The 22,257-nt window shown below is 42.4% G+C and overlaps 1 protein-coding gene across 1 annotated transcript in view; it reads left to right on the top strand.

The window, feature by feature from the left end:
* Positions 1-2,510: 2,510 nt before the first annotated feature.
* IPO9 (importin 9) overlaps positions 2,511-22,257 on the top strand; it is a 105,734-nt gene continuing 85,987 nt past the window's right edge. Inside the window, exons 1-2 of the mRNA XM_075853489.1 lie at positions 2,511-2,832; positions 3,032-3,093. Coding sequence (XP_075709604.1) covers positions 2,529-2,832; positions 3,032-3,093 — 366 coding nt within the window. The 5' untranslated portion in view covers positions 2,511-2,528. The remainder of the gene's footprint in view (positions 2,833-3,031; positions 3,094-22,257) is intronic.

Here is a 22,257-nt window from a genome sequence, read left to right as displayed (position 1 = left end):
AGCTCGGCAGACGATGTACAAAACTGATCTGTTGCAAGAGCTGAAGAGATGAGAGCGCGCATGCGCACTCCCCTCTCCACAGCTCTTAGGGTATGTTCACACGCCCTATTTACGGACGTAATTCAGGCGTTTTACGCCTCGAATTACGGCCCAAAAAACGGCTCAAAACCGTCTGCAAACATCTGCCCATTGAATTCAATGGGTCTAACGGTGTTCTGTGCAGACAGGCTTCTTTTTAACGCGCCACTGTCAAAAGACGGCGCGTAAAAAGATGCCCGCCTCAAAGAAGTGCATGTCACTTCTTGGGACGTAATTGGCGCCGTTTTTCATTGATTCCAATAAAAACCAGCTCCAATTACGTCCGTAAAAGACGCCGCGAAAAACGCGTGCACTTGTCAAAACGTCTGAAATTCAGGAGCTGTTTTCGCCTGAAAACAGCTCCGTAATTTCAGACGTAATTGGCGTTGCCGTGTGAACATACCCTTACACTGTCCGTAGCAGTGACACGCCCCCTTGCCAGTTCGGCAGAAGACTGATCTTGAAAGCTGAAGAGTGAGAGTGTGTGCGCTCTCACGCACACTCTCTCCTCTCCTCTCCTCTCGCTGTAACTGTCCATACCTGATTGGACAGTGTCACAGCCATAGTAACACGCCCCCTTGCCAGTTCACGCCCCGTTGACTGTTCAGGGGGTTATTTAAATATTGGGCACCATATATTACGACATTGATATCTAAATAACGGAGGGAGGTAAAAAAAAAATGTAAAGTGCCCCAGTTTTGGTGCAGCCCTCCCCATTACATGCTGCACATGTATGGGCAGGTGAAAGGTTCTCTTTAAGCATTCTAATTTCTTAGCATATTCTGTTTTACCACATCTGGAATTGTTGGATTTTCACGCTCCATATGACGCTTTTATACGCTACTTGCTCCATTGCAATATGTTAGGTTTTTGGGGTTTTCTATTATTTTTATTTACAACCTGATATTGACGTATTTCTGTATTATTTTGTACGTTTCATGGCCATGGTGGCACATACAGAATTGATGTTATTATACATGTATCTTTTGTAACTTGCCATTTGATCAAAAATTAACACGTCTGTAAGCAACAATATATTTTTTGATGAAAATAAGAAAAATTGAAAAAAAAAAAAAAATACATCTTGCCCCGCAAAAACAAAACACCTTTCGTTCAACGGAAATATACCAAGTTATAGGTTTCAGAATGTGGCGACACAAGATTTTTTTTTTTAGGAAATGTTTTTTTAATAACACGAGTAAAACATAATAAAAAATATAAATTTGGTATTGCCATAATTGTATGAACCCATAGAATAAGGTGAACATTCCGTTTTTAACGCCTGATGGATGTCGTAAATACAAACCCCCCTAAAAATGGCATAATCTCTGTTTTTTGCCCATTTCACCCCACAAATATTTATTTTTAAATTTCCCAATACATTATGTGGTACAATAAACGGTGCCATGACAAACTATAAGTAGTCCCGCAAAAAACAAGTCCTCATATATCGACATTTAACCTAGGTTTACACTTCAGTCACGTCCGCCGCAGAATTATTCCTGCGGTCAGCAGGAAGATTCCTACGCCCATTTACTTCAATGGGAAGATTGGGCAGAACTGGCAAGACGCTTCTTTTGTCGGCTAGCTGAAAAAATCAGGTAGCGTTAAAAGAAGCGTCCGCCTCCCATTGAAACGAAAGGGAGGCGAAGCTTTGCAGCGGATTCCGCCTCAAAAGTTCCTCTGTGTGTACAAAGCCTTACAGAGATGTCGACGGAAAAATAAAAGTTATTTCTTGGAAAGGGGGAGAGGAAAAGTGAAAGCTGACTGCAGCGCCAAGGTGTTAATACACACTTTATCAATGAAAAGTATGGTCTGTATACGAGACAAAAGGAATATCTCTTCGGAACCACTGTATGTGGGCTATAACCCTTAGGGTATGTTCACACGAGGGCGTCCGTAACGGCTGAAATTACGGGGATGTTTCAGCCTGAAAACATCCCCGTAATTTCAGCCGTACCGGCATGTGCAGGCGCTTGAACGCCGCGTCAATTACGGCCGTAATTAGCGCTGCTATTCATTGGAGTCAATGAATAGCGGCTCCAATTACGGCCAAAGAAGTGACAGGTCACTTCTTTGACGCGGGCGTCTAGTTACGCGCCGTCATTTGACAGCGGCGCGTAAATATACGCCTCGTGTGAACAGACAAACGTCTGCCCATTGCTTTCAATGGGCAGATGTTTGTCAGCGCTATTGAGGCGCTATTTTCAGACGTAATTCGGGGCCAAAACGCCCGAATTACGTCCGTAAATAGGCCGTGTGAACATACCCTTACCATCGTCCCTGACTGCTACTGTGTATATGAATGCCAGCCGTTATGTCAGTCATGAGGTAAAAAAAGGAAGTGCATAAAGATATTTCAGAAAAAAAAGTAGCACAGCGGTGTTCCGCCATCCCCAGTGGCGACAACCTCGCCGGAACATCCAGCAGCCCAAGCAAGCTCTTCACCCATGACCCTACCCTTGAACCTGCGTGGTTCCGCCTCTTGTCCCCTGCGTGATCCCGCCCTCTGTCCCTGCGTGCGCGGCTTGGCGGGCGGTGTTTCGCGCGCTGTGCTGTACGGCATTGAAGTTTTCCTGGCTGGTGCTTGGCATAGCGTTTGTATAATGGCGCAGGGCATGCCGGCCGGCTTCCCCACTGTACAGGCAGGGCTGCGGGAGGCCTTGTTGGAAACACTGAGTGGGATCCTGTCCCCGGGGCACGAGGTGCGAGCGGCAGCGGAGGAGCAGCTGAAAGTGCTGGAAGTGACAGAGGGTGAGGAAAGAGTAGCGGCAGGATAGCGGGCAATGTGAATGAGGCTGGGAGGCGGATCACATGAGTGTGGGTGAAGGCTCTGGTAAATCCATGAGGGTGCAGAATAGTACCTATGTTTAGAGGATATGTCATGGACGATCAGTAACTTCCCATGTAGAACATTAACTCTTCTGTTTCTTGCTGTTTTGTCTTGTAATAGAGTTCGGTGTGCATTTGGCTGAGCTGACGGTTGATCCACAAGGTGCTCTTGCCATAAGGCAGGTAAGACATTGGTTGCAGCCTCATCATCTTCTTACCTGTATATAGTACAAAAAAGGATGACAATGAGACTGGTAAATATTGTACAGTGGCGGTACACAGAGGATAACTATGAGACTGGTATATGGTGTACAGTGGTGGTACATAGGTGACCATGAAACTGGTATATGTTGTACAGTGGTGGTACATAGAGGGTGACTATGAGACTGGTAAATGAACAGTGCTTGTACATAGAAGATGACTGTGAGACTGGTATATGTTGTACATATAAGAGGACTATGGGACTGGTATATGTTGTACATAGAAGATGACTATGAGACTGGTATATGTTGTACATAGAAGATGACTATGAGACTGGTATATGTTGTACATAGAAGGTGACTATGCGACTGGTATATGTTGTACATAGAAGATGACTATGAGACTGGTATATGTTGTACATAGAAGATGACTATGAGACTGGTAAATGAACAGTGCTTGTACATAGAAGATGACTATGGGACTGGTATATGTTGTACATAGAAGATGACTATGGGACTGGTATATGTTGTACATAGAAGGTGACTATGAGACTGGTATATCTTTACAGTGGTGCTACATAGAAGATTACTATGGGACTGGTATATGTTGTACATAGAAGATGACTATGATCCTGTTATCTATTATACAATGCTCGTACATAGAAGATGACTATGAGACTGGTATATTTTGTGCAGTGGTGGTGCATAGTTTACTATGAGAATGGTATATATGGTGGTACATAGAGGGTGACTGAGACTGGTATATGTTGTATAGTGGTGGCACATAGCGGATGACAGAGGATATTATTTGTTGTACATAGAGGATGACGGAGACTGGTATATGTTGTACATAGAAGATGACTATGAGACTGGTATATGTTGTACATAGAAGATGACTATGGGACTGGTATATGTTGTACATAGAAGGTGACTATGAGACTGGTATATGTTGTACATAGAAGGTGACTATGAGACTGGTATATGTTGTACATAGAAGATGACTGAAACTGGTATATGTTGTACATAGAAGGTGACTATGAGACTGGTATATGTTGTACATAGAAGATGACTATGAGACTGGTATATGTTGTACATAGAAGATGACTATGAGACTGGTATATGTTGTACATAGAAGATGACTGAGACTGGTATATGTTGTACATAGAAGATGACTGAGACTGGTGTATGTTGTACAGAGAAGATGACTGAGACTGGTGTATGTTGTATAGTGGTGGTACATAGAAGATAACTATGGGACTGGTATATGTTGTACATAGAAGATAACTATGGGACTGGTATATGTTTTACAGAGAAGATGATGACTATGAGACTGGTATATGTTGTACATAGAGGATGACTATGAGACTGGTATATGTTGTACATAGAAGATGACGACTATGGGACTGGTATATGTTGTACATAGAAGATGCCTGACACTGTTGTATATTGTACAGTGGCGGTACATAGAAGATGACTATGAAACTGGTAAATGAACAGTGCTTGTACATAGAACATGACTATGGGACTGGTATATGTTGTACATAGAAGGGGACTATGAGACTGGTATATTTTGTACATAGAAGATGACTGAGACTGGTATATGTTGTACATAGAAGATGACTATGAGACTGTTATATGTTGTACATAGAAGATGACTATGAGACTGGTATATGTTGTACATAGAAGATGACTATGAGACTGGTATATGTTGTACATAGAAGGTGACTATGGGACTGGTATATGTTGTACATAGAAGATGACTATGAGACTGGTATATGTTGTACATAGAAGATGACTATGAGACTGGTATATGTTGTACATAGAAGATGACGACTATGGGACTGGTATATGTTGTACATAGAAGATGCCTGACACTGTTGTATATTGTACAGTGGCGGTACATAGAAGATGACTATGAAACTGGTAAATGAACAGTGCTTGTACATAGAACATGACTATGGGACTGGTATATGTTGTACATAGAAGGGGACTATGAGACTGGTATATTTTGTACATAGAAGATGACTATGAGACTGGTATATGTTATACATAGAAGATGACTATGAGACTGTTATATGTTGTACATAGAAGATGACTATGGGACTGGTATATGTTGTACATAGAAGATGACTATGAGACTGGTATATGTTGTACATAGAAGGTGACTATGAGACTGGTATATTTTGTACATAGAAGATGACTATGGGACTGGTATATGTTGTACATAGAACATGACTATGAGACTGGTATATGTTGTACATAGAAGGTGACTATGAGACTGGTATATGTTGTACATAGAAGGTGACTATGAGACTGGTATATGTTGTACATAGAAGATGACTATGGGACTGGTATATGTTGTACATAGAAGATGCCTGACACTGTTGTATATTGTACAGTGGCGGTACATAGAAGATGACTATGAGACTGGTAAATGAACAGTGCTTGTACATAGAACATGACTATGGGACTGGTATATGTTGTACATAGAAGGTGACTATGAGACTGGTATATGTTGTACATAGAAGATGACTATGGGACTGGTATATGTTGTACATAGAAGGTGACTATGAGACTGGTATATGTTGTACATAGAAGATGACTGAGACTGGTATATGTTGTACATAGAAGATGACTATGAGACTGGTATACGTTGTACATAGAAGAGGACTATGAGCCTTTTATATGTTGTACATAGAAGAGGACTATGAGACTGGTATATGTTGTACATAGAAGAGGACTATGAGACTGGTATATGTTGTACATAGAAGATGACTGAGACTGGTATATGTTGTACATAGAAGGTGACTATGAGACTGGTATATGTTGTACATAGAAGGTGACTATGAGACTGGTATATGTTGTACATAGAAGATGACTGAGACTGGTATATGTTGTACATAGAAGATGACTGAGACTGGTATACGTTGTACATAGAAGAGGACTATGAGCCTTTTATATGTTGTACATATAAGAGGACTATGAGACTGGTATATGTTGTACATAGAAGAGGACTATGGGACTGGTATAAGTTGTACAGTGGTGATACATAGAGGATGACAGGCTGTTATTTGTTGTACATAGAGGATGACGGAGACTGGTATATGTTGTACTTGGGTCCTGCATAGAAGATGACTATAAGACTGGTACATGTTGTACAGTGGTGGTACATAGTGGATGACTATGATGCTAGTATCTGCTGTACAGTGGTGGTACATAGTGGATGACTATGATGCTAGTATCTGCTGTACAGTGGTGCATTTGCCTGGCTGGGCAGTCTTGATATTTCGGCGCTGAGTATGATGGTACTATAGTAGAAAGCCTGCACAATGTTTATCAAAGTGTAGTTAACACCAACGATACAAAAATGTTTGCCTACAAAATGAGTGTGGCTTATGTGTCTTATTTATTAAAGGGGTATTTCAATTTCAGACATTTATGGCATGAATGCATATTGCCGCATCCAGGCACAAAATGAATGGAGAAGGGGTAGCACATGTTCATGGCTCTCTCAATTTACTTCTATGGTAGTTCCGGAAATAGCTGAGCAAGAGTGAAAGGCCAGCTCTCCGTTTATTCTCTAATGTGAGCAGCCCTAGCCAATCTAAGAGCAGGGTAAAGTGTCTCGGGCAACCCGAGCACTGTGTGCATTGGGTAGTCTTAGAAGGACTGTGGCCATCTTGGGTGAAAGAAAAGTGGCCTGAGAGTGGTTGTATAATTGGCACAGTAAGTGATATATATATATATATATCACATAAAAATCACGAGTTTGAACAGCACATTCCAACAAAATGAAAACTAATGTGACTGCAAATTTATACAGCACACAAGAAAATGGCGACTGCACTCTGCGAGCACCAATGTCACCGTAGCTGCTAAATATAAATAAATATGCATTACTGCTAAATCTGCTTACAATAGGGAGGTTCTTAGCGCACATTTTGATCAAATTATGTTTGCCCACCTGCCACGACAAGGCGTCCTCCATAGGTGGGGACCATAGGTGGGGCCTACGCTGCACATACACCCAGAACTGGGACTAAGCCTACATATATCTGGGGATGGTAGGAACCAGCATTAACTAATTAATATCACCCAGCGCACAATGGGAGGAGTGCAAGATCAAAAATGGAGGCAGTCACTACTAATGTATTTCAGGATATCGTCATTTTCACAGGCTTCTGTTAAGCTGTGCCAGAGACAAGGCTTCACAAAGGCAGACAAAAGGCAGACCTGGGGGAAATAATTAGGCCCCATGCTGCCATGGCAACCACCAGCGCCCGCTGATGAGTTGTCTGAGGGGGCCGCACCCCTCTTTTCAATGCTTCAGATGCTGCGATCACGATTGACCACAGCATTTGAGGGGTTAAACGGCAATGAACAGCATGATCGCTGTTGCCGGCAGTTAGTCTGGGCTGTCAGCTGTAAAACACAGCTGACACCCGCAGGGTATGGCAGGCGCTCAGACCGTGAGCACCCTCCATACTTCACTATGACACTTATCACGTACATGTACGTAATAATGCGTCAAGGGGTTAAAGGTAATAAATCATTTTCATTTTTTTGCTGTTCCTGGTATTCGGTATGACCGAGACTGGCATGACCTCACGCTGTGAGTTAGCAGAGCCCAGCGCTACTCCCAACCCAGTGAGTATTATGTCTGGGGGTTAGATTCTGGGTATAGGGGGGCATTTATTTATATACCTTCCTCAAGTATTTTAATATGCAGACAAGGGTTACTCACAGAATCCACAAGGATGCAAATGCGCCATTTGTTCTAAAAAAAAATAATTCTCTGCTAAGTACAAATTTTTTTTGACATTACTTGTATATACTTCCAAAATACTGGAGGATGAAAGACCATCCTTAGGTCAAAAATTAAGACAGATGGTACGGGAAGAGACCCATATCTGCTCTATCCCCGTCACCCATAAATAAAAAACCATCCGGATGAAAAACAAAGAAACGGAAATATGTGTTATCTTCAGATTTCGAATCTGATCACTACCAGAATTCAGGCTCCGAGGATCCTAGCGAAGTTGACACTTTCAGTACTCCATCTGAAGATGATAGGAAATTATTTTTCTTCCTCTGAACATATGGAGACTCTTCTTAAAGCGTAGCTAAACTTTCGCCTAAAAAAAAATGTAAACTTCTATTATGTCACTCTATGTGAATACATTCATTACTCCTAGCAATTTTTTTTCACTTCAAAGTACCTTTTTTGAAGCTTTTTTTCTTGTGAAACCGTTCACATCTGTTTTCTCACACTTCCTGGTTCTGGCCAGTTGCTAGGGGTGTTCCTTACTGTGTGTGATGTTTGCCAGTACTGTATGCAATATTCAATCTGCCCATAGTTCCCATCATGCACCTAAACAGCCAGCCAATCAGGAAAACCAAAGGTCCTTTTGCAGCACAGTTGTCTTTTGCATCTGACATCTTGGATTTACCATATCCGACACATCTTCTCTACCAATGGTATCTAAAGTTGGTTTTATAAAGTATCTGATAGCACTTTGATAAATACCTCCTCTCCCAGCTCTCACATCCCCAGGTCACATCCGCAGGATTAGCGGCGTCTCCCTGTCCCCTCTTCCCCCTGTCCACAGTACTGTAACCGGCAGCAGCAGAGCGCAGGGAAGAGACTGTGATGAGCTTTGCTGCTGTCCGGTCTATAGTATGTGTGAGAGGCGCTTGCATAGAAGTAGTCCAGGTCCGGCGGCGGCTCCCTTGTACCGTCGCTAGACCTGCACTACTTCTGCTACTGAAGCGCCTCTCACATATGATATATACCGAACAGCAACAAAGCTCACCAGTCTTTTCCCTGCACTCTGCTGCTGCCGATTACACTAAAGAAAACTGTAGTTTATAGAGGCAGAGAGACCTTCCTGACGTCACGATGGGGGCGTGCACATCTGACTTCCGGATGGGGCCATCACCCACCCGTACTCACAGGCAGCCGAGTCTGTACACCGATACATTCTAACGGTTTATGGATTTCTGCTAGCAACAGGAGAAATAGAAGAAATGTAGTAAAGTGTCAGAGTGGCCATTTAAAACACATATAACACAAAAAGGAGCCCAAATTCATTAATAAAGTATATTACAGAATATATTTATATTACACATTCTGCTAGAAAATAAAAAGTTGATTGAATGTTTAGTTATGCTTTGAGAGCCTTTAGGAATACCATGAATATTGAGGTCAAGTGAACAGAGATCCGTACAGAATGAAGTGTTTGCCGGTCTGAGAACAAAAAAGAGTGGTCTTTGCAATACATGAGAATGGTCAGTCCCTTATAAAAATGAAATGGAGGAACCAGAAAAGAAATTGTCTATTCCTGGTTAAATTAGGAAACTTTTTCCCTTTATCACTGAAGACGTTCAGGATTGGGGAGAAGTCCCTAAAATTGATGGAAAGGTTGCAAAGAAGACCACTCTTCCTTTTGAAGACTCATCACAGCTAAAAGACCCCATGGGTAGGAAGGCTGAAACTATGCTCAAACGTTCATGGGAAACCTCATCAGCCTTATTGAAAATAAATCTTTCCACCACCTGTGTCGCTAGAACCGTGTGTATATGGCTTGACAAGCTGGAAGACCTTTTAAATGACAACACCAAGGGATCAGGTCTGAGCTTCTATTCCCCTACTGAAGATGGCGACGGCCTTCATGGTGGATGCTTCAGTCAGATAGGCAGGCAGCAAAGTCGGGAGCCCTCACCGATTCTGCTAGACGAGCCTTTTGGCTAAAAATGTGGTCCGGAGATAATGTCTCCAAATCAAAATTATGTGGCATCCCATTTGAAGGTAATTATGTATTTGGACCAGCCTTAGAAAAAAAAACTTGAAAAAACCTCAGATAAGAAAAATTTTCTCCCTGAGAGCAGGCTCTTTAAAAAAAGAGGGAATACTTTCTTCCCTCTAGAACCCAGGAGAATTTCAGGGGTAAAGGAAAGATGGGTAGATGGAGCTACCCGAAAGAAAGAAAAGGCAAGAACATCATCTTTAATCCGGGGAGAGGTTCTCAGGCTAAACACTGACGCCAATACAGTAGGAGGCAGAATCTCTGAATTTTTCCAGGAATGACACAAAATAACTACCAATCCTTGGGTGTTGAAAACAATCCAGACAGGATACAGAATATAATTTTTAACCCTACTACAAAATTCGTTGTTACAAAACAATCAACAAATCTTCAGAAGGCTCTATTTTGGCCTTGCTAAATTAAGTGGCTTGTGGATCAAGTGGAGTTACTATTCCTGTGTGTGAAACAGTGTTTGCTATGTGAATTGAGTGCTTGCTAATAGAAGCTAGCAAAACTGACACACATTAAAACCTTTTTTTCCTTCTTAGCTTCTGTCCTGCTGTTCAGCTGACTAGGGGGAGAGGTTAACTGCTCTCAGGTGATATAAATTAGCCTGCAGGCCTCTGTTGAGCTTGCTCTTTTTTGGCCTTGCTATATTAAGTGGCTTGTGGATCAAGTGGAGTTACTAAACCGGAGATAAAGTCCCAGTAAGTACTCTTCTGTTCTTTTACTTCAACAATTGTTCACTTTTTTTTGTAACTGGGATAATGGACTGCAAGATTGGAGATTTTCTTCAGTGTACAGTTTGCCATATGTATGCACGACTGGAGCCGGAGTTCCAGGGTGAATACCTCTGTGGCAGATGTGAACATGTTGTTCACCTGGAAGCTCGCATTAGAGATCTGGAGGAGCAAAATGCAACACTGGGGGCGATAGATAATCTTGAGCGCAGCATGCTGCTCACTAAGCAAGCAGTTAGTGCGGTAGATATGGAGGGAGAAAACATGGGTCAGCAGGCTCAGGCAAGTAGCTGGGTTAATGTAGTTGGGGGGCAGTAGAAAGGGGTCCAAGAAAAGGAAGGCCAATCCTGTTTCTGATATTTCAATCAAAATTGCCAAGTTGGGTGATGATGCAAGGGTGTCGGTCTCAGAAAATGCAGCCCTAGTGGATACTAATCTCCCCAACAGACGGGAGAACAGCCCAGCTAGTAGTCGGCGGGATGGTAATGCAGGTAAGGCAGTCAATTCGTAGTTGTAGGGGATTCTATAATCAGGAAGACGGATAGAATAATTTGTCGCCAAGACTGCCTGAACCGAATGGTTTGCGGTCTCCCTGGTGCCATGGTTCAGCATGTGGTGTAACGGGTGGATAAATTGCTGGGAGTGGCTGGTGGTGATCCAGCTGTCGTGGTCCATGTGGGAACCAACAACAGAATAAATGGTAGGTGGAGGAGCCTTAATAATTATTTTAAAGAACTAGGCTACAAGCTGAAGGGAAGGACCTCCACGGGACTATTGTCAGGAATACTGCCTGTGCCATGCACATCACAGGAAAGACAGCGGGAGCTCAGGGAGTTAAATGCATGGCTTAAGTCTTGGTGTAGAGGAGAAGGCTTTGGGTTCCTAGAGCACTGGGCTGACTTTTCATTGGGGTACAAACTGTATTCTGCAGATGATTTGCACCTAAATGGAAGGCGGTCCGCTGTGCTGGGGGAGAGAATTCTAGCTGGGATGGCAGGGTATTTAAACTAGAGTTGAGGCGGGAGGTCAATGTAGAAAATAAAGGGGTAGTTAGGTTAGAGAAGGGTCAAACAAAATGGGTGGGGGGTGGAATAGACTGTGGGGAGAGGACTAGACAACAGGATAAGGTGATCATTTTGTTACAAAACAGCAATGAAAATAAAAATGCCCAAATAATCACATTTCTGTTACTGTACGTGAGAAATTCAAAGGCAAGTTAAAGTGTATGTTCACAAATGCCAAAAGTCTAGCAAGCTAAATGGGGGAGCTAGAGGCCTTGGTACTGGAGGAACATATAGATATAGGTGGTGTTGCTGAAATATGTGAGAAGTGATATGAAGGTGAGTGTGAAAGAGACAATAGTGGGTGTAGATTGTGAGGAGATTGAAACCTTGTGGGTGGCATTACAAAGGGAGTAAACACTGAAAAAAATACTTTTGGTGTAATCTATAGACCCCCACAATATAACTGAGGAGATGGGAGATCAGCTATATAAACAGATGGAGCGGGCTGCACAGGCTCATACTGTAGTGATAATGGGAGATTTTAATTACCGTGATATTAATTGATGTCATGGTTCGGCTTCAACTGCAAAGGAGAGAAATTTCCTCAACCTGTTGCAGGAAGTTTTTATGGGCCACTTTGTGGAAGACCCAACTAGAGGTAAAACTGTTGGATCTGGTCATTTCTAATAATGCAGAGCTTGTTGGGAACGTCAATGTTTGTGTGAACCTCGTTAATGGTGATCACAATATAGTTACATTTTACATATACTGTAAAAAACAAACACAGGCTGGGAGGGCAAAAACACTTAATTTTAAGAAGGACAAATTCCTCAGGATGAGGACTGCAATTCAAGATATAGACTGGGAAGAACTAATGTCAAATAATGGGACAAATGATAAATGGGAGATTTTAAAATCTACTTTGGGTAATTATAGTGCAAAATTTATTCCTATAGGTAACTAGTATACACGACTAAAATTAAACCCCACATGGCTTACACCTGTAAAAAGAGCAATATATGACAAAGATGAATAGAGAAGCAAAAGGCACGGCGCCACATGGTGCAGGTCAATGAGATAACGAGAGAGTCATAAACATGATCAGTTATGCTCACCTGGTAAGTATATGATAAAGGCAGAGAATAATAATCGGTCCACTTCGTGCTGCTGCCAGGATCCAAAGCCGGAAAACCAGACCGGTTACCGCTAGTAAAACATGTGGACAAAAGAAGGCAAAAGGAAGGATCCTATAGGGCGCTGCTGCGTGGTTGTTTTAAAGGTGGTCAAGGACGGCCTGAGGAAGACGCTGGTACAGTGTCGAAACGCGTAGCCTGTATGATTTATTAAATATCTACTTATATATATTCGCATCTATCATCCTTGACCACCTTTAAAAGAACCACGCAGCAGCGCCCTATAGGATCCTTCCTTTTGCCTTCTTTTGTCCACATATATGACAAAGGGCATTTGAAAAATTCAAATCTGTAGCCTTTGTAAATTATAAAGAGCTTAATAAAATCTGTAGAAGGGTAATAAAATCAGCAAAAATACAAAATGAAAGGCAGATGGCCAATGATAGTAAAACATATCCCCAAAAGTTCTTTAAGTATGTAAATGCTAAAACCAAGGTCTGAACATGTAAGACCCCTAAATAGTAGTAATGGGGAATTGGTCACAGGGGATCAAGAGATGGCATAGTTACTAAATGGGTTCTTTAGCTCTGTATATACAACAGAAGAAAGAGCAGTAGATGTAATCGGTGCCAGTTCTGTTAATATATCAGTTGCTATACTGAATTGGCTGAATGTAGATATGGTCAAAGTTAAATAAAATAAATGTACACAAGGCCCTGGGACCAGATGGGTTACACCCTAGAGTTCTTAAAGAGCTTAGTTCAGTTATTTCTGTCCCCCTCCTCATAATATTTAGAGATTCTCTAGTGACTGGTATAGTGCTGGCGCAGGGCAAATGTGGTGCCTATTTTTAAAAAGGTAATGTAATTATAGACCAGTAAGCTTAACATCCATAGTGGGGCAAATGTTTGAGGGGCTATTGAGGGACTACGGGATTATGTGACAAAAAATAGTATTATAAGTAACAGCCAGCACGGTTTTTCTAAGGACAGAAGTTGTCAAACCAACCTGATTTGTTTTTATGAAGAGGTGAGCAGAAGCCTAGACAGAGGGGCCGCTGTGGCTATAGTGTTTTTGGACTTTTCAAAGGCATTTGACACTGTCCCTCATAGACGTCTAATGGGTAAATTAAGGACTATAGGTTAAGAAAGTATAGTTTGTAATTAGATTGAGAATTGGCTCAAGGACTGTATCCAGAGTTGTGGTCAATATTTCCTACTCTAAATGGTCCCTGGTTATAAGTGGTGTACCCCAGGGTTCAGTGCTGGGACCACTCTTGTTCAACTTATTTATTAATGATATAGAGGATGGGATTAATAGCACTATTTCAATTTTTGCAAATGGCAACAAGCTATGTAGTATTGTTCAGGCTATGGAAGATGTTTGTAAATTGCAAGCTGATTTGAACACAAAGAGTTTGGGCAGGCACTTGGCATATGAAGTTTAATGTAGATAAATTTAAAGTAATGCATGTGGGTACCAAAATATGCATGCATCACATGTCCTAAGGGGAGCTACGCTGGGGGAGTCACTTGTTGTGAAGGATCTGGGTGTACTTGTAGATCATAAACTACATAACAGCATGCAATGTCAATCAGCTGCTTCAAAGGCCAGCAAGATATTGTCGTGTATTAAAAGGCATGGACTCGCGGGACAGGGATATAATATTACCACTTTACAAAGCATTAGTGAGGCCTCATCTAGAATATTCAGTTCAGTTCTGGGCTCCAGTTCATAGAAAGGATGCCCTGGAGTTGGGAAAAATACAAAGAAGAGCAACAAAGCTAATAATGGGCATGCAGAATCTAAGTTATGAGGAAAGATATAAAGCATTAAACCTATTTAGCCTTGATAAGAGACGACTAAGGGGGGACATGATTAATTTATATAAATATATTAATGGCACATACAAAAAATATGGTGAAATCCTGTACCATGTAAAACCCCCTCCAAAAACAAGGGGGCACCCCCCCCGGTCTGGAGAAAAAATAGGTTCAATCTACAGCAGTGACAAGCCTTCTTTATTGTGAGAACTGTGAATCTATGGAATGGTCTACCGCAGGAGCTGGTCACAGCAGGGACAGTAGATGGCTCAGAAGATTTCCTAGAACAAAAAAATATTAGCTCCTATGTGTAGAGATTTTTTCCCTTTCCTTTCCCATTCCTTTGTTGAATTTGATGGCTGTGTGTCTTTTTTTCAACCGCACTAAGTTTGTAACTAGTGAAAGTCTTAACTTCACAATAACGTAATTACTCCAGTTCCCAAACAAGAAGAAATGGGGACATTATTCATGTCTTTTTTCTTGTCAGAAAACTGGACACAACATATCGGACCATCATAAACTTAAAGCCTCTGCACACGTTTTATGAAGATACAGGCGGTTCAAGGTGAAATCTATTCGCTCTGCTGCTCTCCTCATTCTAAAATAGGCAGTCATGGCCACAATCGACCTAAAGGATGTGTACTATCATGTTCTCATCTGTACAGATTTCTAGAAATTTAGAAATCTAGAAATTTCTCAGATTTGCGATCAATATAAATCATAATCTCCTACACTTCCAATTTAGGGCTCTTCTATTTGGGATTTCATCTGCCCCTTAAACCTTCTCAAAACTTATGGCAGTGGTAGTAGCGTTCTTACATCTAAGCGGAATAAAGATCATACCATATCTGGACAATTTTCTGGTCATGGCAGATTCTACAGTTATTCCATTAGACCACCTCAGTATAACATGTCAAATACTGCAAAGTCTAAGATGGATTGTAAACTGGGAAAAATCAGACTTTACTACTTCGCATCAAAAAAATCTTCCTACGAATTCTTCCGAATTCTCAGATTTTTTTTGATTTTTTTTGTGATGGTAGAAAATACAAGACATGATACAGAAATGCGGGCACTTCCAGAGGAGGAATAGCAACTGTACAATAAGACAATTGATGTATTTTCTAGAATTGATGGCAGCATGCATTCCAGGAGTTCCATGGAGCCAGGCTCACTCAATAGAACTTCAAAGACTATTTTTTTTTACTCTGGGACAAAATTAGATGGGGACTGGAATCAAGGATAAGTCTATTGATCCTGACCAAGAGGTTCTTTTACTGGTGGCAAAACCTAAGGAATCTATAAAAAGGAGTAGAATGGCACCAATCACCCAAGATAATTGTCACTACAGATGCCAGTGCAAGTGGCTGGGGAGCCCATGTGCTGAACTATTCCTTTCAGGGACGATAGCCACAAAATATAAGAACCCGCTCATCAAATCTCAGAATTAATGACCGTATGGGAAACTCTACAATAGGCAGGACTTTTACTACAGGGAAAACATGTCCTAGTACCGTTAGACATGACGAGGGTAGCTCATCTGAAACATCAGGGGAGCTCAAGGCATGCTTCCCTTTTAACTTCTATCAACAGATCTTTCAGTGGGTGGAAGGTCAACTCCGGTCTCTGTCGGCTACACATCTGAAGGGTTTAGAAAACAGGTGGATTTTCTGAGCAGGAAGGATGGTGTCTAACCTAAGGTGTCTTTCAATCGTTAATCATGCAGTGGGGAGTACCAGACAGACTTGTTTGCGACACGTCCGGACAAGAAGATAAAAAAACTTCTTACTAAACCCCATGGACAACCCTCTTGCAGTAGATGCGCTGTCTCAGGTCTGGAATTTCAGACTAGCTTATGCCTGTCCTCCAATTTCTCTTCTTTCGAGGGTATTGCAGAAAGTTCTATCCAGGAAGACAAAGATAATTTTGATAGTTCCTCTCTGGCCAAAAAAAAGTTGGTTTGGCCTTCTGAAAGATCTTTCCATGGTGGAACCTGTAATACTTCCCACATTTCAAGATCTCCTGTATGTGGGCCAATTTTCCATTAGGATGTGTTAAATCTTCAACTACCAGCCTGGATCCTGAAAAGTCTGTCCTACTAATAAAAAGGCCTATCAGAGGAAGTCACTAATACGTTAAAATATAGTCGTAAAGAAGTAACGTTTTTAAGATTTACCTAAAAATATGGAAGAGCTTCGTCTCCTGGAATGGAGAACAGATTCCAGACCCAATGCAACTTTTATTATACCTAATATTTTAGATTTTCTTCAAGCGGGCCTCATAAGGGATCCGAAGCCAAGTACTTTGAAGGTTCGGATGTCAGCGCCAAGTGCAATTTTTAATAAAAATCTGGCTGAACATAGATGGATAAATATATTCATGAAAGCAGCATTTAGATCAGGGGTCTCAAACTCGGCCAGGTAAATGGGGCTCACATTGAAAAAATATGAAGTTGACTGGCCACGTTACTTTTAAAATTTGATACAATACAAAATTATTGTTACTCAATTAGTTATTTGAACTACAACAATACTACATTACATTACTATAATAATAATAGCGCTAGGTTTAAACTTACTGGAAATTTGCGAGTTTCCATTTTAAGTGTCGCTAAATGCAGTCTGGCTGCTCAGTTGGCAGCGTTTGGCAGGCACAAGAATGTAGACAGTGCCACAGTGCCCTCTGTAGATAATGCCACCCACCCGTAAATAATGCCATAGTGCCCGCCCCCCTGTAGATAGCTCGATTAGGGCTCCCTCTAGGAGTGGAATCCCCAGCCAGAGTGTTCCGGGGATTCCTCTGTTGGAGGAGCCCCTGATGTCACTGTCCATAGACACTGATGCCAGGGGGTACTCCTGGACCAGAATGTGATGTCAGGGGCAACCCCAGAGCCCCCAGGGCAGAGCACTAGAATAGGCTCTGCTCTGGAATTCTGGGGAAACCCTTGACATCACTGTTCATACATGGACAGTGATGTTAGGGCCAATCCCAGAGTCTGAGTTCCTGTGACTCCAGCTCTGCTCCTGACATCACTGTCCATATATGGGCAGTGATGTCATGGAAACCCCCAAAGATGGAGACCCGGGTAGAGCACTACTAGTTCTCTGCCTGGGACTACATCTCTGCTCCTGACATCCCTGTCCATATATGGACAGTGATGTCAGGGGCTTCCTCAATGCATGAGATGTCTGGGACAATCCCATAGCCAGAGACCCGGTAGAGCGCCACTAGTGCTCTGCCTGGGACTCCATCTCTGCTTCCTAAAAGCAGGAGTCTCGCAGCAGAGATCTAGTATAAGCTCTGCTCTGGGATATCTCCTGACATCACTGTCTTTATATGGACAGTGATGTCAGGGGCTTTGTCATTCGCTGGTGCACTCCCGAGGGAGTTGCGGTGCCCCGCAGGCCGCAGATGAGAGCCTCAAGGGCCGCGTGTTCAGAGACCACTGATCTAGATTAAAACCTAACAGTAGGAATATGGGCAGTATAGCAGAAGTAAACATCCAGGGTCAAAGGGGGCCAGCCTCCAAGAATCTGACTTGTAGAGCCCACAAACAAGGCTAAGAGGCAGCACTCCAGAGTAGAAATCTCCAAAAATTTATTTATTCACCCACATGTGCAAAAGGATTCAACATTTCAGCTGCTCAATGCAGCCTTTGTCAAGATTAAAACCTAAGGCTTCAAACTTGCTTCCACCATGGGATTTAAATACAGTCCTTGAAGGTGTTACTAAATCTCCTTTTGAGCCATTACTAGAATCAAGCATCAAAATTCTATCCAAGTGTTCTTTTTAGCAATTACTTCAGTAAAACAAGTAAGTGGGCTTCGGGCCCTATCTATACGAGAACCACATTTAAGAATTCTAGCTGACCGAATAGTCTTCAAATTAGATCCATCTTTTTTACCAAAGTTCCTAACAGACTTCCATAGGTCCCAGGACCTTATATTACCTTCCTTTTGTCAAAATCTAGACAAGAGGAAAGATTCCATTCACTAGACGTGAGAATAGTTCTTTTGGAATAGATAAGTCACGGAACCGTGGCGAATCTTAGGATAAAAATCTATTTGTTCAATTTCAGGGAATAAATAAAGGCAAAAAAGTATCTAGAAATACCATTTCAAGACGGATTAAAAATGACATTTGTGAGACCTGTAAGATCCAGGGAAAGGCATTGCCACCACACTTACAGGGGTTGGCCAGGAAAAAAATATTTTCTAAAAAGTGTCCCTCAGCCTTGGTTTGCCTTTCCTAAAGCCCCCTACATACTTTCTAACCAGTGTCTGTTTAATCTCCATTATCACTGTTGCGCTTTCTGTTTGTTTACATCCCTTCCTTTTGTTCCTGTCTTGTAACCCACCATACCCATGATCACTTGCTGCATCTGAGGAGACCGCTTACATTCCCGCCTTTCTCCACAGCATCTCGGCTATTTGCATAATGCCACGACCCTCTATGTTCACAGTGTCATTCCCTGCTCTAATTAGTCACCCAGCTCCCTGCACACTCTCGCACACCCAGTAATTACCACACAGGTGGATGGGGGTTATATACAGGAATGTGGGTGTGATACACAGGGATGATTAGGTAATACACAGGGATCACAGGGTATATGCATCGATGATGGGGTAATAGACTGGGATAATATAACTCCATCATCCCTATGTATTACCCCAACATGCCTGTATATAACCGGCACCATCCCAGTAAATTACCCGCATCATCCCTGCGTATAACCACCATCATCCCTGTATATAACCCCCAATATCCCTGTATAGAACCCCCATCATCCCATTCCGGGATGATAGCAATTATATACAGGGAAGTTGAGGGTAATAGACAGGGGTGTAGGGGGTCCTGTAACCCCATCAGCCCTGTTTATGTAACCATCGAGGCGAATGGAGATTGTGGATTAACATTGCTGCCCCCTCCTCCTTCTACATCAGAGAGTAGAAGGAACAGGGGGAGTATACTAGGGGAGATGACGCTCCGTGTCTTTGATTAGCCAGCACTTCTGGCTGAACAGAGGCATGGCGCGTCATCTACTACCTTTACAGGCAGTGCGGGAGCTCCATGAGTGAAGGAAGACTAGGGGGCGTGTACTATGATTGATTGACGTTCCGTGTCTTTGCTCAGCCTGCACTTCCGGCTGAGCAGGCGCATGGCGCATCATTAACTATCTTTACAGGTGGTGGGACCAGAGGAGGCGGTTCTCTGAAGAGCTCATGAAACATCCGCCCGGCCCACTGCCTGTAAATGTAGTTGATGACGCGCCGTGCCTTTGTTCAGCCAGAAATGCTGACTGAGCAAAGACATGGAACGTCACAGGGAAAAAAAAATTCCCCTGGGTGCGGTCACGTGACCGCAAATCAGAACCAAATAGCGAAGCCAGAGGTAAATAGACATTATATTAGAAAGTTACTTCTATATGGAAAATTAAGTTAAAATATAAAGAAAATGTATTCCTGGACAACCCCTTAAAGAGCTCGCTCTGCCAGATCAATATCCGTTTTTAGGGAAGAAAGAGCTAACTTCAATAGAACAGATTTGCAGAGCTGCTACCTTCACAAGTCTTCATGCTGTCACATACTTCATGCTGTCACATACTTCATGCTGTCATATACTTCATACTTTTCCACCTCGACCTAAGTTCAAACTCTGAACTGGCTTTTGGGAGAAGTTGTACAGGTGGTTGTCCCTCCTGGTATTCTCCTGTGGTGCTGTCATGGAGATGAGGGGAGATAAATAGAATGTCTTACCAGCAATGCGGTTTCTACAAATCCTCCATGACCGCACTGAGTTCTTTAATAGTAAATTCATCTTCTTGAGCATCATATAGGTGATCGAGTAGTTACTTCTAAAATGCTGGTAGAGGTGGGTTGGGGAGTGGCTTTGAACCTCTCTAGTGGTTTCCTGTCCCTATTAGGACCAATAGGCAACTCCTGTGGTGCTGTCTTATAGGATTCGCAGAACCCATATTACCGGTAAGACTTCGGGTATGTTCACACGTGCACGTCCGTTACGGCTGAAATTACGGAGCTGTTTTCAGGAGAAAACTGCTCCTGAATTTCAGACGTAATGGCAAGTGCAGGCGTTTTTCGCAGCGTCCATTACGGACGTAATTGGAGCCGTTTTTCTATGGAGTCAATGGAAAACGGCTCCAATTACGTCCCAAGAAGTGGCAGGCACTTCTTTGACGCGGGCGTCGTTTTTTATGCGCAGTCTTTTCACAGCGGAACGTAAAAAAAATGCTTTCTAGCAGTATTTTCGGCCGTAATTCCAGGCGTATAACACCTAAATTATGTCTGTAAATAGTGCATGTGAACATACCCTAATTAGTTTTACTTTTTCTTTCCCATTTCACCCCACAAAGACTTATTTCTAGTTTCCCAGTACATTATATGGTACAATAAATGGTGCTGTGAAAAACTACAGCTTGTTTCACAAAAAACAAGACCTCATACGGTTATATTGATGGAAAAATAAAGTTATGGCTTTTGGATGGTGGGGAGGAAAAACCGAAAATTAGAACCAAGAAATGGCTGCGGAGGGATGGGGTTAAATGATAATTTTTGCCAGCAGCCACCACTAGGGGGTGCTTGTAGTATACAGATTTTTACAGTTAGCATTTAGTTCTAACATCTGTATAAATACATATGCTGTAAGCATATAAGTGATTCCAAGCTGGTAAAGTAAAAATGAAAACAATGTTTTGTCTTAAATGTGTGCAACATGTCACAGCGATCTTGAAGTTGGTACTAGGTCACAGATGTGAATGGGTTGGTGCAGCAGTTTTTTTTGCATAGCGGGTGGCCGGTTGTACCGCAGTGCAAACGAATGCTATGAAGGAGCAGCAGCAATTCACTAGTGAAGTAGTGTGGCTTTTTCATTTGAAGGCCAAGGACCCCACCAATCAGTGATGCCATCACTTACTGTAGTGGAAAGATCCCTGAACCATGCCAGTGCTGTATAAAACACATTTTTCCTCCAGCATTGTTGCGTTACACTGCACCCATTGAATGGGAGATTATGTAAAATATGATAGACTGATCTGCTCCTTCCAGTAACCCCCCCCCCCTCCATGATGTCCATATGCTCTACTAGACCAGTGGCTCTATCAGTGTTGCAACAAAGACGACATATACTCCTTGACATTGGAATTGCAACACCAAGAAGGGCAAACTGTAAAGATATGCAAATCGAGGAAGTAGCATGTCACTAAGATCTGCAAATTATCAAATTTTCAAGCACCTAGCTCCAATCTGTGGCATGTGGGAGGGGCATAAATGGCAGATTAAAAGCAAAGTTTTTTTTTTTAGCCACATGAAACCTCAATAATCGGATCAAGTGGTGTTGGATGATTGTACGACGCCTCCTGTTTGTCGACGTGCCAGTTATCGGCATTTGTACCAAATAGAGGGACCGAATCGTTGAACTGAGAGAACTTGGTTTATCACTCTGGCGGATCGCTACTTGCCTAGACCGAGATGTAGGCACTTTCAACGTTGCGTGTCCCGGAGGTTGGGAGAACAGCGATGAACAGGAATGACCGTAAGTGGTGCACAGAGGTGAACCTCTGCACGGACGGATCGTCTGATTGAAAGAATGGAGGATAGAGATCCATTCTGTACTGCAAGTGAAATT

This window comes from Rhinoderma darwinii, chromosome 2, assembly GCF_050947455.1.
Source record: "Rhinoderma darwinii isolate aRhiDar2 chromosome 2, aRhiDar2.hap1, whole genome shotgun sequence".
Taxonomy (NCBI): domain Eukaryota; kingdom Metazoa; phylum Chordata; class Amphibia; order Anura; family Rhinodermatidae; genus Rhinoderma; species Rhinoderma darwinii.
The sequence above is the reverse complement of the archived record's forward strand: the minus strand, read 5'-3'. Positions and strand labels throughout refer to the sequence as shown.